The following is a 16,722-nucleotide window of genomic DNA, read 5'->3' on the forward strand; positions in this document are numbered from 1 at the left end:
AAACACATACACACACAATTTTCATTAAGATTTCCCGTTTAAAGCGTTTTCACGCTTATTGCGACTTTTTTTTTTTTCCATAACGGTTTTTTGAAAAACGCTATAAGCGGAACTCACTGTATTTGGCAATATAACCATTTCTGCCAAGAATCGGCGATTTCCCGTATTTATGTGATCCGAATTTACTCTTATTTTTCTCAATCAACTATGGTCACGTTCCCTAACCATAATGAAATAACAACTTCATAGACATAAATGAATGACCGCCAGAACAGGTCCACCGGACTTATCCCGTTGCCGAGATTTCTTTCAGTCCAGCTTCGTGGCAGAGTCTGGAACACAACTTCATGGACGGCATTTGATTGCATCTCTCTGATTATATTTCCCAAAAAGAAAAAAAAGGTTTAAAATGTCAACCTCGGTTACAACGAAAAAAATTCATGGGAAATCTTCCATGTCATTAACTAGGAAAACTTACCCTTTTGTTACAATAGGCAGAAATATAAAATTCATAACGTAATAAAAGAGGGAGATAGAGTAAGGTCAATGCCATTTTTATGTCAAGTCCACTCGTAATAAGCTTCAATTTTCAGGTCATCCAACTAAGAACCAAATTGTTGGCGAAAAAAATGCGGAAAAAATATCATTCATATTTGGAATGGAAAAGTAAAAGAAAAGGTTTTATTTATTGAATACATAATTACTAAGAAAAACAAACACGTGTTTGCAATGGGCAAGAGCGGTTCCAAGCAAACAAGGAAATATCTTGATAAATTACATTAATAAAAACCTGTTTTCTTGCAGTTTTTTTTCTATACTATAGTAAGAGTATTTGCTTTTATTTCTTTTTCATTATAATGCGAATGAATTGAACTTGTAACTTTATTATAAAGGGGTTCTTGAGTATTATGTGATGCGTGCAATGGAGCATCAAAGGGATTCTTTGAATAACTTTCGCTTCTTTTACTGGAGTTACGTTCGGCCGTTTCGTTTTCTTTTTGCTGATAGATCATTCCTAATACGTGTATCCTTTTATAATACTATCATTATTTTTGCAGTAAGTTACATTTAGGCGAGTGGAACCAAATTCTTCCATTAGTGCAAATTCAACCTTGCACCTACGATGGAGAAGTCGACGAAACTTCTTGAAATATGGGGGGGGGGGGGGAGTAGATTTTTGCAAATCATTGTATTTTTTAAAAATTAATGTTTCAAATTTATTTTCTACAGTGTTATCCCTTTTCAAGATCAATTTTTACACAATGCAATATTACACCCCTCTCCCCAGTAAATATTAACCGACATCATATGAAGCAAATGAAATGGGAATTTCCCCAGACTATAAAACTTGAGAGATGAAGGAAACGACAGAACGTCATCACTTCTAATCATACTTTTTTGCCTTGAATGGTGAGTCATCGAAAGGTATTTTAGATGTAGTATCGATTCTTCTTCCAAATTTTGCTTCCCGACGAGTCTTAACTTCGGTTTAGTTACCCAACAAACATCTCCCCTGACTTTTTACTTTTGATGTTGACAAGAACCTGGTCGCCGAATTTGCTTCTTGAATGGTTTTCAACACTATGAAGTTTCGTTGTTTCGCCCCTATTTCTCGAAACTCATCTTTTAGTCTGTAGAACACTGTCTCTCAACCGCCGGGTTTTCACACGAGTCAAATTAGACCGCGGAGTGATTTGGCATTCCATTTCATGTTAGACCATGCATTCTTTGATGATAATTGTTTGTATTGGTGTGTCACCTCTTAAAGTTTTTCCCATCTTTATATCACCGTGTATATAATTTTCTATAATACCCGGCGCTGCCTGAGTTTTCTTCAATTACCGGGAGGATTGAAAAGTGACAAACCATTATGAAGGAATAAACTACTATTATACATAGGCCTATACTAGCAGCATTAAAAAAGTGAAAAACCATTGTAAAAGTATATACACGTCTGAAACGAATTGTTTGGGAACCACGGTAATCAAAGCAAGCATTCCAAAGTCATTGTTGAGGCCCAGGAACCGTTGTTATCCGACAGTTTTTAGACCATTTCGGGCATTTGCCCTGCTCTGACGAACTTTTAAAGTAGACTATCGTTCAATCCGGGCCCTGTTTGGTATATGTGCAAAATTTGGCGGCGATAGATCTAAAATTGCAGATTTACGATATTACTCAGGCTGTGTCACCCATCTCTCTATTGCAATTCGCTGATGACGTGAAGTTATTCTCTCCAGTGGAAAACACTAGGGGCTTAAGAATTGCATGCCAACAACTTTTCCAGTGGAGTTGTCAGTATAAGCTACCTATTTCATCATCAAAAAGTGGATCAATGCATTTAGGTAGACGCACCGATCCTGAATATTACCAACTAGGTAATGAAACGTTACAGCAATTGGATACATGCGTAGATTTAGGTATTGCAATGAGCCGCATTCTGGATTTCACTGATCATTATCATGGCATAATCTGCAAAGCTAATAGAATTTCATATATGTTACGTACGGCATACCGTAAGTGTGATGCGCATACGTTGTCATATGCTTTCTGTGTGTACGTTCGCCCGACCCTGGAGTTCTGTTCGCAAGTATGGAGCCCTTACAAAATCAAGGACATACAGCTCCTCGAAAAGCCACAGAGGTCGTTTACTAAACGAATACCTGGCATGAGCGGTCTATCTTATTGCCAGAGACTTCAATTTCTGGGTTTACACTCACTGGAATGGCGTAGAATCGCTGCAGATCTGAAGATGTGCTACAAACTAGTCCACCAAATTGTTTATCTACCATCGAGAGAGCCTTTCTTTGAGATCATAGACAGGCGAGTTAACCTACGTAGGCATCGCTTCCAAATAAGAATACCAATGGGTAGAAGGGATTGCTTTTTCCACGGATATAGATGCCGTGTGGCAAGAATATGGAAGTCTTCCATCAGAACTTGTATGTGCCTCTTTTGATTTGCTTCCACTATTGGGGATTTCGACCTGGCTCCGTATGCGAAGTGCTTCCCGTACTGACTATTATTATTATTTTATTTTTTTTTCCAGTATAAGTGCATTTCATGTCTTCTGGGGGTTATTATTATTGTAAATAAATTTGTATAGAGAGCATGCACACACACTCTATAGTGTGATCCCGGCGTTATGCAGGGCTCTCAACCCTCATTCAGGAAAGAAATCCTTTTCTGCCCTTTGAATCAATTTCGATGTGAATGCGTCTTCTAAATCATCTGACGATACTGGGTACATTCGCAAAAGAATTGTGTAACGAAATAATTCGAACGCTCATATCTCAGGAAGTATTCAGAATATATTAGTGCTTTTGATGGCTGCAGGTTGATCTTTGTTAAAGGGAAAATCCGATGATACCACTCCGGTTTTAAATATTCTTCCGGTCTGGGCAAAGGGCTTGCAGCCCGCTTTCGTTACGACATTGTTTTACGCTATATCTCGAGAGGTTCGCAACGCATATAGACGAAATTGGTATCGTCTGTTAGCTATTCCAAAGACAAATCTGATTATATCAGTTTAACTATGTCAGTACCTACCACGCTATTCAAGGCACAAAGAACGTATTCACCTCAAAACTTGCGGCCGTGTCTGTGACAGCCTACCCCAGTTCTTTTTTATTACATTTATAGTGAACAAAGCTTTTATACGTACATAAGATCGACCTCTTCATCCCTAGCCCATGCGTTAAGAGGGCTCTGGTTCTATGGGCAGTTTTGCTGCATTCTAAAAGTACTCACGCTTGTTTTCCACCTCATTTCACTTAAAAATGCTTCATTACTTCACATTCGAATTTTCTTTCAAGGCTCCCTGTAGCCACCCGTCATGGCACCGATCCGTCAAGGCGCCAAAGAAATAGCCAAAATTTCATACAGCATTTTTTTTTAATTTAAAGGTTTTTCATCATATAATTTTATACTTAAAATAATGATGAATGAAAATGTCCTGGATAATTTCCTATAATCAATAAACAAAATAAATTAATTGACATAAAATAGTGTTTATGTTTATATAATTTAAGAAAAAATAGCCTACTTTTCAAGGCGTCAATTTCACTTTGTGTCCCATTTTATGTCACGTTGAGTTTTTGTGATACAGCGTCATCTGTGAGTGAAATTTTAAACTTTTTTATTATTCATCTTGAAAAATCCTGATGAATAATAAAAAAGTTTAAAATTTCACTCACAGATGACGCTGTATCACAAAAACTCAACGTGACATAAAATGGGACACAAAGTGAAATTAATTAATTAATGTTTATTACGATTTGTGTTACATAACATTACATTTCAATATGAGCACCCTTTCACCCGTTTAAATGTAACGAGAGCTAGGGTACTTATATTGAAATCTACTAGTTTTATACGTAATGCAAATCGTACGTAGTAAGTAAGGCTTGGATTTTTATGACATATCGTATTGGCCAAGTTTTGCGCATTTTGAATGATCGGTTATGTTTTAAAATTTTTTGAAATATACCAAACGCAGAACCAAACGCAATTGTCAACCGGGCAATTAGCTATTTCGGCACCCTTCCTCATAATTTTGAACGAACAAAAAGCAAACTTGGCACCCTTCCTCATAATTTTGAACGAACAAAAAGCAAACTTGGCACCCTTCCTCATAATTTTGAACGAACAAAAAGCAAACTTGGCACCCTTCCTCATAATTTTGAACGAACAAAAAGCAAACTTGGCACCCTTCCTCATAATTTTGAACGAACAAAAAGCAAACTTGGCACCCTTCCTCATAATTTTGAACGAACAAAAAGCAAACTTGGCACCCTTCCTCATAATTTTGAACGAACAAAAAGCAAACTTGGCACCCTTCCTTGTCCAACGCACGGGGAATCAGGCACCCCTATACGCCCTCCTCTTGTTTCAGCCCTTGGAGGAGGTATAATATATCTCCTCTAACTTCACACCTAGATACACACGCAGACGGTTAGGTGTATCAGGTATCACACACACACACACACACACACACACACACACACACACACGCACGCACAGTTAGGTTTTGATAGGGTTACCAGACGTCCTTCTATTTGATGTCATTTCAAGCGCCCTCCTTACGTCTTAGAAAATTCACCCTTTTGTCCTCCTTTTCAGGTTTCCGATAAATGGTTATTATCCTATTTTTTCTGGGAAAATTTTTTCCATTCTAAAACATACATCCTTTCATTGAAATGAATGTTTGTCCGAGTTTATTTTTTTCCACACACGCTTACATTCTTTGACCAATCGCCGTCGAAATTCCCAGAATACAACATCCCAAGTTGCAAGCAGGACACCATATCTAATGAGTGTACTAAAAGGGGCGGGGTGTTACGCCTTAAATTCAGAAACAAAGAAAACTGGATGCAAACACTAAATGCTGATTCGTAGTAACACCCTCTGTTATGAAAACGGGAAAAGGTGACGGTATAGGGTGCATGCGCAGGCGTCCTTTTTTCTTAGTTTTCAAATCTGGTAACCATAGTTTTTGAGCATGAATGCACTTGAATGCACAGTGAATCCACTTTCGGCACAACTCGCACCCGAAAACGCATAAACAGGTGGCAAATTGTCCAATGGCGGTGGGCCGGAGTAGTACTCGGTTGAAAAAAAAGGACTGATGGTACCACTATATTTTATACTGTGAAATAGTTAAAATATTACACGTTCCAGCTCAAAACCGACTTAATGTGCAGCACATTGCAATTCAGTTTGGCAAACAATCATCCAGATTGCAGAAGCTAGACGTCTTCTTCAAAGATTGCTCCATCTGGTATTTCTCTTAAGAAGGTATTTCTTAAAACTAAACACAATAGCAGATTTTTAATTTAATAGCATTTGAAACTGCGGCTCATAAAAATTCAGTGCAATTCTAGAACGTACTGAGGAACAGTTATTGTTCATAAAGCAGGCGAGGTTTTCCCTTTGAATTTGGTGAGAAAATTTTAATTGAAAAGGTAAATTTATATGAATTTTTGTTTTTATTTTTTAAACAAGCAATAACTGAAGAAGAAGAGATGAAATAATGGCAAAATTACAAGTTCATATTTTTGTAACTTTAACGTCATATTTTCACGTTTCTCCTGGTCATAAATGTTTGCATATTTTTAAGATTTTTAGGTCATAAATGATGAGCATTTTGGTGCAAACCGAACTTCATTATGGCAATTGATTGATTTTTTAATAAATTTTAAAATTTGTCCAGGAAATTTTATCTCCGCTCTCTATATTCAGCATAAGAAAAATAACTGCTTATAATTCTCCACAGAACACTTTGAAGCAGTTATGGTCCGCTGACCACAGGTGGGTGATGGTGCAGGTGGGATAGTCCGCAAGCAGACTTGGGAATTTTACTGACCGAAAAGTTATGGAACTGTTGCAATTGAAATAAGTACAGAGTGATATCATCATGATTTGAAATAGAAAATTAGACTCTCATTTTTAGGGTAACCATATCTCAACGAAAAAAATGCGGGGCATAATTGTAGCAAGAAAATGAAATTTACGACGAATTTGCTAGTTATAGCTGAAATTGTGTGTGGTGATGGACAAGACGTAAAGAGCTGCTGCAAATCGCGGTAAAAAATAATTTATTTCATCTAACTTGGGTGACTGTATTTCATTTAGAGAAATTGGGAGCTTAAATATGGTGAACTGCGGAACACAAGCAATTTTCTCCAAAAATGCTGCTACAAATTGGCAAAGTCATCTATTACTGTGTAAAATTTATCAGTTAGTGGTCAACGGAAAATTACAGGAAATCGCAATGAATTAAAATGTAGTTCACAGAATAAACTTACGGGACATTCCTGTATAATATGTACCGTATACTCCCGCATTAGCCGGCATGCTGTAAAACTCGAGGGACACCGGTTTTCAGAATGTTGGTTTCTGGTCCGTTCTGGGCATGACGGGAAATTCGAGTTTTAATAAGGATCACTATGCATTCCTACCAATTTTATGGATTTTACAATAAAGATATTTGAGAATTTTTCAGAATACGTGACTCGAATTTCTCGGCACGCTGGCTAATGCGGGGAATGTCTTGCGACAATGTCTCGTAATTTACGAGACATATGGTCACATAATTTATGCTGTAAGTCATGGGTGTCGAATTGTTTCAGACATTTTACTGGTCCTTGGGTTCAGAGAGGTTGAGAAACGCTGCTTTAAACTTTATGGAAGCTTGAAGTTCAAGCTCGGATCCGAGGGGGGGGGGGGGATATCACCCCTCCCAAGAATCGATTAATATGGAGAAAATTTGTGTGTCCCGTAAAATAAGGGGTAATCCGATGCACATATACAATAAGTCGTTTCTCCGACACATCACCCTGGAATCGCTCGCCTCCGCTTTATTCGTTGCTGAAGATATCTGCTTCCGCTCTATTCGTAGTTAAAGATGTCTGCCAAGACCTCATTCGCAGCGTCAGATCTCTACCTCGACTTCATTCGCAGCTGAAAATCTCTGCCTCTGTTTCATTCGTAGCTCAAGATATCTACCTTCGCTCTATTTGAAGCTGAAGATGTATATCTCAGCTACTGGCAGCTGAAGATGCTTGCCTCGGCTCATCCGCAGCTAAAGATGCCTGCTTTCACTCAGACGGTTATATGGGAGGTCGATGGGAACGACCGCTCCTCCGAAGAGCCGAATAATATGGGAAAATTTCCTGGACGATCAAACTAACTCACACAATTCGTCCCTCGCACCATATCTTTCCTAAATCCGCACCTGCACTACTTTTAAAACAATCATTATCACGCAAGCTTTCAATAGAACAGTTCCGAGATCTCTATAATGATGCCCCTCTTGATGATGATGGTGTCGTCATGTGTAGCGTGTCGGGGGGCGGCCTTTCAAGAACAACACGAACCGTAATCCAGCTCAAAGGACTTCTACAAAAAGCAGAGCTAATGAACCAACAAATTTATCACTGGTCGGAGTGTTTTTCTGTATCACTTGGAAATGATCCAGTTGACCCAGATCAGTTCCTAATTAATGGAAGTGTATCGTATTCTCGTTGATGAACAGAAAAATAAATAAAAAGGGAGGAGGAGGAGGATTTGTAGAAACACTTTCAGGTGAAAGAAAAGAAATAAAATGAAATACTAGCAGTAGTAGTAGTAGTAGTCGTTACTTATTAGTGTTAACCGTGTTCGCGATGATTATACTACCGTCTGTAAAAGTCTTTGATTTTTCGGATCTGACCCGTGGAGAAGAGAATGCCTTTTTTTTTTTTTCTTGAGAGATGGGTGGATTGGAAAAGTTCAATGACTTTTTTTTTTTGAAGAAATAACGAGAAACAAATGCTATTAAATGGGTTTTACGGTTCGACACATTCCTGCTTTTTATGACGAACGGTGTTTTTTCTTTCCCCCATTTCGGTTACTTTGGTTCCTTGGTCAAAGTAGTACACGCCTAGTTTCAACGGTTCCGACACACAACGCTATTGATAATAATAAAATTTTTGGTTTCGCGGGAATTCATTTCGTTGATTCTCATCCATTTTGACACCATTCACAAATTCACTTTATGGTTAGTTACATCTTGCGTAAATTGATTAAGGAGTTCCATTTCTTATACACTATACAGATGATTCATAATTCATGGAACAAACGTTAAGGGGGTGATAAAACATACGTAAATAAACATTTTTGGTCGTAGAATGGTCGAATCACAATAGCAAAGGCAATAGAGCAGTGTTTCTAAACATTTTTCAGCCGATGGCTCCCTTTGAACCATATTTTTTTCACGTGACCCCTGTCATACCCAATATACCCCAGGACCCCTTACCCCTATCTCCTCCTTCTCCTCATTCGCATTTCATATCGCATTGAGTTTAACAATAGAATGGTATCTATAAAACCTGTGCTTAATGATACCTATACAAACTACGTCTCTTAGACGTATAAGTACCACTTTAGGGTCAATTAAAACCAAATTAACAATAAAATAATTTTTTATTAATCCAGAAGTTGGGTGGCCATTCCTCCCAAGAGCCAAATTATAAGGGAAAAATAAGTCATATATGTGTATAAAATAGTGGACAATCCAATGAGCATACACAATAAATCGACACTCCCGACACATCATCCTGAATCGGCTCCTACCGTAGGGTCAATGAACTTCCATCTCGCGGTTCCCGGGTATGTTGATCTCCTGGACCCCATACTTCGCTGGTAGTAACAGCTTACATATTTACATACATTTGAAAATCATAGTACCAGATCTCATTCTTACAGGTCCCCCTGTATGGACAGCTCTGCTGGATTCCAAAAGTGGTCGCATTTTTTCCATCATATTTTATTTGAAAGCTTTATTTCTTCACAGCTCTCTGTGGCCCCCTTAGAACATCCCACCGCAAGGGGGTCATACGGCCCCAGGTCGAGAACCACTGGTTTAGAGTGTGCATTGTAAAGCCATATGCATGTCCGAAACGCATTGCTAGGGAGCCACGGTAATTAAGTACAAAGAAAACGAGTTAGAACAATTTCATTTCATAAAATAAGAATAATTTTCTTTTCTGACGTTATATATATATATATATATATATATATATATATAGAGAGAGAGAGAGAGACACTCCAATTTTCAACTCGCTATTATATAATAGTTTTTGAATTTTTAACTTTGACCATAGTCAAAATTTAACTAGCAACTCGTTATATCGGATTTTTACCATGCATGCGAAACGAAATATTCATGATTACGATGATATGGTGACCTCCTTAGAATGAAAACATTATAGTAATATTTTTCCTCATTTAATGACGGTCGCAAAAACATGACCAGGAGAGTTGAAAATACATCTTTTCGAATCCAGTGCGTATTCGGTAAAGACACTTCTTTTATGTGTTTACATAAATAAAACTCTCACGGTAGAGTACTCGCACAACCCACATTTTGGGACACATTTGCGCTTGAAGCTCTGAAATAATCCATTTTCTGACATCAATCTGATATCGCTTAAGTCCTCACGGCTTCTATATAGGAGAAAATAAATAACGTGGTCAGTTTTTCAGAAGTTCGATTTTGACCATTAATGTCAAGTTTACGTCTATTTTCTTCTTCTTTCTTCCTTCTTTTACAACAACAGCAACAGCTGTCAAAAACGACTTCCTTATTAGACTTCTGAGATTTCGATCTCAACTTGGGTAATCTTCGAACGGGACATGTTGACATGCTATTAAATGAAAATTCATAGAAATCGGAGTGGAGGTCGGGTTCCATCAAAAAATGATTTTCCGCTGGAAGAATTCTAATATCCCTTCTTGCATTCATGTTTTTCATAAATACTACATAACAGAAAAAAAAGTTAAATAATTGCTTGAAGCCATTTTAAAGGCTTCATTAGTTTAAAAAAAAATAATAATTCAAACTGCTATAATATTTCCCTATTTTGTAAGGACTTAGATTCAATTTTTACCGAGTCTTTTTTGGCTTACTAAGATAGAATTCTTTCTCCTTTTGAATGAAATACTGTAAATCCATGTATTTTAAATTTTTCCATGGTTTTATAAGTGGATTAGTATGGTTTTGTAATGAGTTTTATAACTTATCCAAATATCCAAGCAGCAAAATCCGACGAGCAAAATTTAGGCGATCTTGCATGTAGCAGTTAAAGGGTGAATTCGGCACCCATTCTGGTTCAGCGCTCATGGCACCAGACCCGTCTGCTATCCCTTAGTTGTGGCCCTGGGTAAAATTATGAAATCGAAATGACTACATATATTTACAGTGACCTTTTTCATTCAAAGTGCTTTAAATTGCAAAAAAACAGTACTTTACAATTTCCACAAGCCCTTTTTTACCACGTTAACTGGTTAGGGTTTTTACCCACTAGTCTTTCTGTTTGGCCCACCAGTAAAGAGAAAAAATATTCAGTCGTGAGTAATGTGTGTGTGTGAACAAGTGTTTCGTCAATCACTAATCACTACACATTTGCTACACCGTTGTATGCCGTTTCTCAAAGTGGCCCATTAGTCTGCATTTCTCATAAAATTGCCTGAAATATTTATCTGAATGTCTAATGTATTTACAAATTGAATATTCTTACTATATCTTCATTATACTGACAAGCATATTAAATACAAAATGTGGTAAGATGAAAGGTTAAATGCATGTATTTAGAGACCATTTGCATTACAATCCTCTTTACGATAATCAATTTGGTGATTTGCATTGATTCCAGGAATATTCATTCTTTTAGAATATAATCTCGTTATCAAACATATTTAGTAATGCAAAATCACTATAATGAATCTGCTTCTAATTTTGTATCAGTCATTTATACCAAAATATGAAAATGGTTCACTGAGAGCAAAATGAAACAAAAATTATATTAACCGATATTGACTGCATCAAATTCTACTACAATTGACTTATTTGTAATAAATTTTATTAAAGTAGTACCATATGACATAATGTTTTCAAAAGAAAAACATGCTGTCATATTGCTGAAATATGCAATAATTCAGAAATTAGTGTCTCAAGTCAACAGCATATGACGCTAGTAAAAGCATTCATTTTGGCATGTGTGAAACTATTGGAGATTTTTAGATACCCTGCCACGAATTTTAATCCTTAATACATAATTAGTTCGTGTTAATGTTATTAATCTTCAAATTTGTTTTATTTAAATTTGTTTCTTTTAATTTTTTCATAACACTACTTAATTTTCAAAAATAATTTATAAAAAATAATTAATATAATTACTGAATACTATTTTTTTTACTTGAATGCTGTGAGTTTTTGTTCTCATCGTTATTAATATATATTTTTTCAGATCGATGAGTTTTATTGCTTGTTATGTCTCAAATCTGCTTCTAGGAGCTCGGTGAGTTCATTTTATTATTAGTCTCATAATTATTATAATACCCAATATTCAATAATTCAATGATTTCAGTTGAGTAAGGAATATTCCTATAAGTCTAACAGTCAAACTCAGTCGTAACAACTAGCGAAATTTTGTCGTTATAATCAAGATTAGTATTTTCAAGACCTTTTAAATCTGCAAAAATATAATCAGATGCAATCAGATATGTACAATACATGAATTTATTTCGAGACCACATTTTATCGAGAAAAAGGCGTGGAAAAATTTAAATCATTTATACAAAACAAACACACACACCACATCTAGATTCTCACGAAAATGTTGCGGCGAAATTGTCATTATTGTTCACAAATAACCCTGGCAGGAAATATAGTGCTATAGCAAGTCTTCAGTGAGCTAAAATGTATTCACGAAAAAAAAAGAAAGTTTTTCATGATAATATTTGTTTAAAATTTACACGAATTATAATCATCATAAATTCGGAAATTTCATAATCATCATAAATTCGGAAATTTCATAATCATCATAAATTCGGAAATTTCATAATCATCATAAATTCGGAAATTTCATAATCATCATAAATTCGGAAATTTCATAATCATCATAAATTCGGAAATTTCATAATCATCATAAATTAGACAAATTACAATAATCATAAATTAGACAAATTACAATAATCATAAATTAGACGAATTACAATAATCATAAATTAGACGAATTACAATAATCATAAATTAGACAAATTATAGTCATCATAAAGACGGCAAATTATAATCATAAACTAAGCACATTGTAATTATAAATTAGGAAAACCATAATCATGATAAATTGGGAAAATTATCTTCGTCCCCGATTTCAGTAGGGATTATGAATTGAAGTAAGTTTCGTTGAAAAAAAGGACATTTTTTTGTTGTTGAAAAAGTCGGGAATCAGGAAGTGCAAATTATTATAAGTACAGCGAGACTCGTTTCATATTTTAGTGAAGTGATTAGATAAATACAACTGATTATACACATGTAATGATTATTATCGGCTTTTGTATTGTAGCTTGCCGTAGAAAAAATGGTCGATCACAAAACCGGTATGTCATCTATTGCAGCTTGCATAATGAGCGCTCATATGAGATCAAGGATAATAGCGATAGAAGTGAGTATTGTATCATAATAAAAATTACGAATCGATTAAATATTTATCACTTATATTTCGAGTTCTATTCTACGTGCATTCGGAATTCTCTTTTAACAAAAAAATATTCACATACGTAATATTAATAGTTTTTGTAAGACAAAATACTATGCTAATAAATGTGAACGGCTTCATTAAACACGGCATAAACCCTTTGAGAGCAGCATCGAGTAGAACATGTAAACCACCATCAATATAATCCTTTATACCAAACACATATTTTCGACGGGGATGAGAAATCGTTCCCCAGTTCATATGAAACCGTAATCTATACCTATTATAATCAGAACTTCGCCTCGTGGCTTTGTAAAAAAAATTTCAAACTTGTGAGAAAAATTCTTAATCTCTAATATGAAAAATACTATTTTATTGGCATCGGGGAATTTATCATGCGTCCAATTCAAACTGCCATCGATTATTTACCTCTTCTAATACAACCTACGCTCTAATTCTAGGAATGTTCGCTCTACAACGTTTACACATTGAAGGGGATTAAGAATTTGGTTCCCACCATTAGAAATTATTTACTTACAATCTCATTTCAATGACATAAACATCAATAAAAATATTAAGAGTATCATCGATATTTTTTTTATTTGAATTATCAGGAATTATAATTAATATAAGTATGTATCAGCCACCTCGTTGGGCATTTTGCCTGTTGTGGCGTTGTATTTGTATATAAATTTGTTTCGCAAATGTTTTTTCTCTTCGTTTACAAAAGTTTGTTTTCTCTTTATCAAGAGATTTAGTGTTCCAGGAGAAAAATGGTGATTTCTACCGTTATAAGATTTTAAATCACGCAATCGTATGAGATGATAATTTGATTTGATGTTTGAAAATCTTCTCTTCTGAAAAAAATTACTTTAATTTCTATTATCGTATTCCTTGGGCTTATCCGCCGCGAAGCTTTAATTGATGCGGCGTATACGTGAGAGTTTTTTTTTTGTTTAAAGAAAAATCACTATCTCCCTCCCCATAAACTAACTACGAAAATCCTCGTATAAAATTGAAAATTAAATTTATTCAACTCTTCAGAATTTGTTAGAAATATTGTTTTAGAAAGAATTTTTGAAATATTATTTATGTAATTATAAAAGTAAATTAAAACGGATAAAAAGATATTAATAAAAGTAGATAAAAGACATTAATAAAAATATATTAATAAAAGATGGAAAATTTTAAGTTTTTTTTAACCTGGAAATCGTGACAAATACACCGATACGGCGCTCATACAAGGTGTCCACACATACAAGGTGTCCCATAAATTCGTAACTAGTTTAAAAATTCATAAAAATTGAAGGAATTGGAGTATTTGAATGCGTTTGCAAAAAAAGTTCTTCTCACGAAGTGGAATTTTTTGTGGTGCGGAAAAACATTAGTTCAAGCTTTTGTCGGTAGAGGGTGCTGCATGAAAGTAAATCACTGGAAATATGCAAACCAGAGTCCCATGAAATGCAGGGTGTTTTATGCGCTTACATAAAGTTTTCTGTAAGATGTCGACACTGGTGTATAACGATAATAATAATACACTATTGGTGAAAATTTTTCACCTCAGCCACGAAATGAATCGTCGGCTTCACGAACGTTTGAGACACAGCAAACATTCAAGAAAGGTTTAGGTCCAATCACTCCTTCCGAACTGGCTTTCAGTGCCTTCTATCGACAAAAATTTTAACTAAATTTTTTCTGTGTTAAAAAAATCCCCTTCGTTAAAATAGCTTTCATGCAAACCGCATTCAAATTCCCCAATTTCTTCAAATTTTATGAATTTTAGAACTATTTAAGAATGTACGGGACACCCTTTACATTTTGATGCCGCTCACTCCGGCGCATAAGCCCATTATTGCGAGAAATACGGCACGGTACAAATAACTGCACATTGGAACTTCGACAACAGTCCCTCCTGAAGAACATCTGATAACAAAATGAAAATTACTTATTTTCTAACATCAATGTGAGTGTGTACCATTCTTGTATTATGTTCAGTGGCACTATATATCCAACAAACCAGAAATTCTTAAATGCGTCAATTTAACTAACGAATATAATTTTGTCGGTAAACTGCTAAATAATTTCCTTTCAATTTTTTAAATGAACGAAATCGTGATTGAATGGCTAAAATGGTCGTTTAAAATGGTTGTGATTGCATTTCAGCTGATGACGACAGCTTGTAAATATCCCGAGAAAGGAGTCCTGAAAGTACAGGAGGCGATGACAGCTGTCAGGGTCGTTTTTGGTGAATCAGTCAAGTTCAAATTCCTCATTACGATGCTCCACAACAACGTCGGATTGAGCAGCGGCTTCGAGGTATTCTTGACATTTGAAAATACCGGGTGCTTCGAAATAATGGTGAGGAGTGACTCAAAAAATTCAAAACAAGCATGGCAAAATTGAGATCTAATTTGAGGCGCAAATACACTAATACAGCGGTTCTCAACCTTTTTTTGACTCGCGAAGCCCTTTTTGGTAACGAATTTCTTTGGCGGAGATAGACTTGGAAGTCTGGGGGGCACGATAATGATGATGTCAATTCATATATACATTAGATCAGTCGACTCCACCTTTGACGCTGAGGGGCAATGCACCCCACGGCCCTTCCCCCCCCCCCCCCTCCCCGTATCTCCGCCCATATATATATGTAATTTTTTTTTCAAATTTACTGTTTTTCCTCGAAAGACCACGGAGCCCCTGAAGAGTGCACACGGAGCCCTAAAGGCTCCGCGAAGCATCGCTTGAGAACTGCTGCATCACCAACGAGGTTCTTGGGAGTTCCAATGAGAGGCGCGTACACAATGCCGTTAAGCAGCACCGACCCCTACATCCCCGGAAAGACTGTGGATCGAGATCGTAAGACCGTTTTGAAACAGAAAATGTGGGTCTCCACATACATTCCATATTTTACGGTGAGAATGGGATGGTCTGCCATCTGTCTCCAGTATTGAAAGTGAAAGTTTCAGAGGCCTGAATTTTTATGTCTTGTAAGAGAGTATCGTTTTTAACGTGGTGAATTGTCGGTCGGTGAATTTTCCTAGCGGTGAATTGCATGGCGGTGAATTGTTGGTCGGTGAATTGTTGGTCGGTGAATTTTCCTAGCGGTGAATTGCATGGCGGTGAATTGTTGGTCGGTGAATTGTTGGTCGGTGAATTTTCCTAGCGGTGAATTGCATGGCGGTGAATTGTTGGTCGGTGAATTTTCCGGCGGTGAATTGTTGTCGGTGAATTGCTGGCGGTGAATTTTCCGGACACGGTTTTTAACGATCTACCTGCTCTCTGTGGAAAGACTTTAAATGATCGCATTCGTGCCTCTTAAAAAAAAAGACGAAACTGCTTAATCATTCTTCAGGAAGTCCGTCAAGATAATACAGAAGTATTCCGGTGAAGTGCTATTATGCTATTACAATGGAACCTCTCATAAAGGACACTACTCGAAAACGGACAGCTCCCGTTTTAACGTATACTTTTTCTGAATTCCGCCTCCGGGCTTCAGTGTATTTCACTACCTATTAACGGACACTCCCAGTTAGCAGACAAAATTTTCGATCTCACAGGTGGTGTATATAGAGAGATTTCCATATATACACCATCTAAAAGCGCCCACTTTTCAACATTGCGATTTTGTGCCGAAAAATGCTTGTTTGAATGTGTCCAATCACTCCTTACAGTTTGTTATATTAATTTTGAAACACGTTGTATGTAC

At 36.2% G+C, this 16,722-nt stretch overlaps 1 protein-coding gene across 2 annotated transcripts in view; it reads left to right on the top strand.

The window, feature by feature from the left end:
- Positions 1-16,722, top strand: part of LOC149064660 (uncharacterized) — a 100,512-nt gene that overhangs the window by 76,472 nt on the left and 7,318 nt on the right. For both annotated transcript variants that reach the window (XM_089254885.1, XM_089254886.1), the window contains exons 5-7: positions 11,787-11,837; positions 12,885-12,983; positions 15,180-15,332. In XM_089254885.1, the coding sequence (XP_089111011.1) occupies positions 11,787-11,837; positions 12,885-12,983; positions 15,180-15,332 (303 nt within the window). The remainder of the gene's footprint in view (positions 1-11,786; positions 11,838-12,884; positions 12,984-15,179; positions 15,333-16,722) is intronic.

This window comes from Pholcus phalangioides, unplaced genomic scaffold (assembly GCF_987345545.1).
Source record: "Pholcus phalangioides strain wild (caught in Gottingen) unplaced genomic scaffold, Ppha-v1.0 ptg000042l_1, whole genome shotgun sequence".
NCBI lineage: Eukaryota > Metazoa > Arthropoda > Arachnida > Araneae > Pholcidae > Pholcus > Pholcus phalangioides.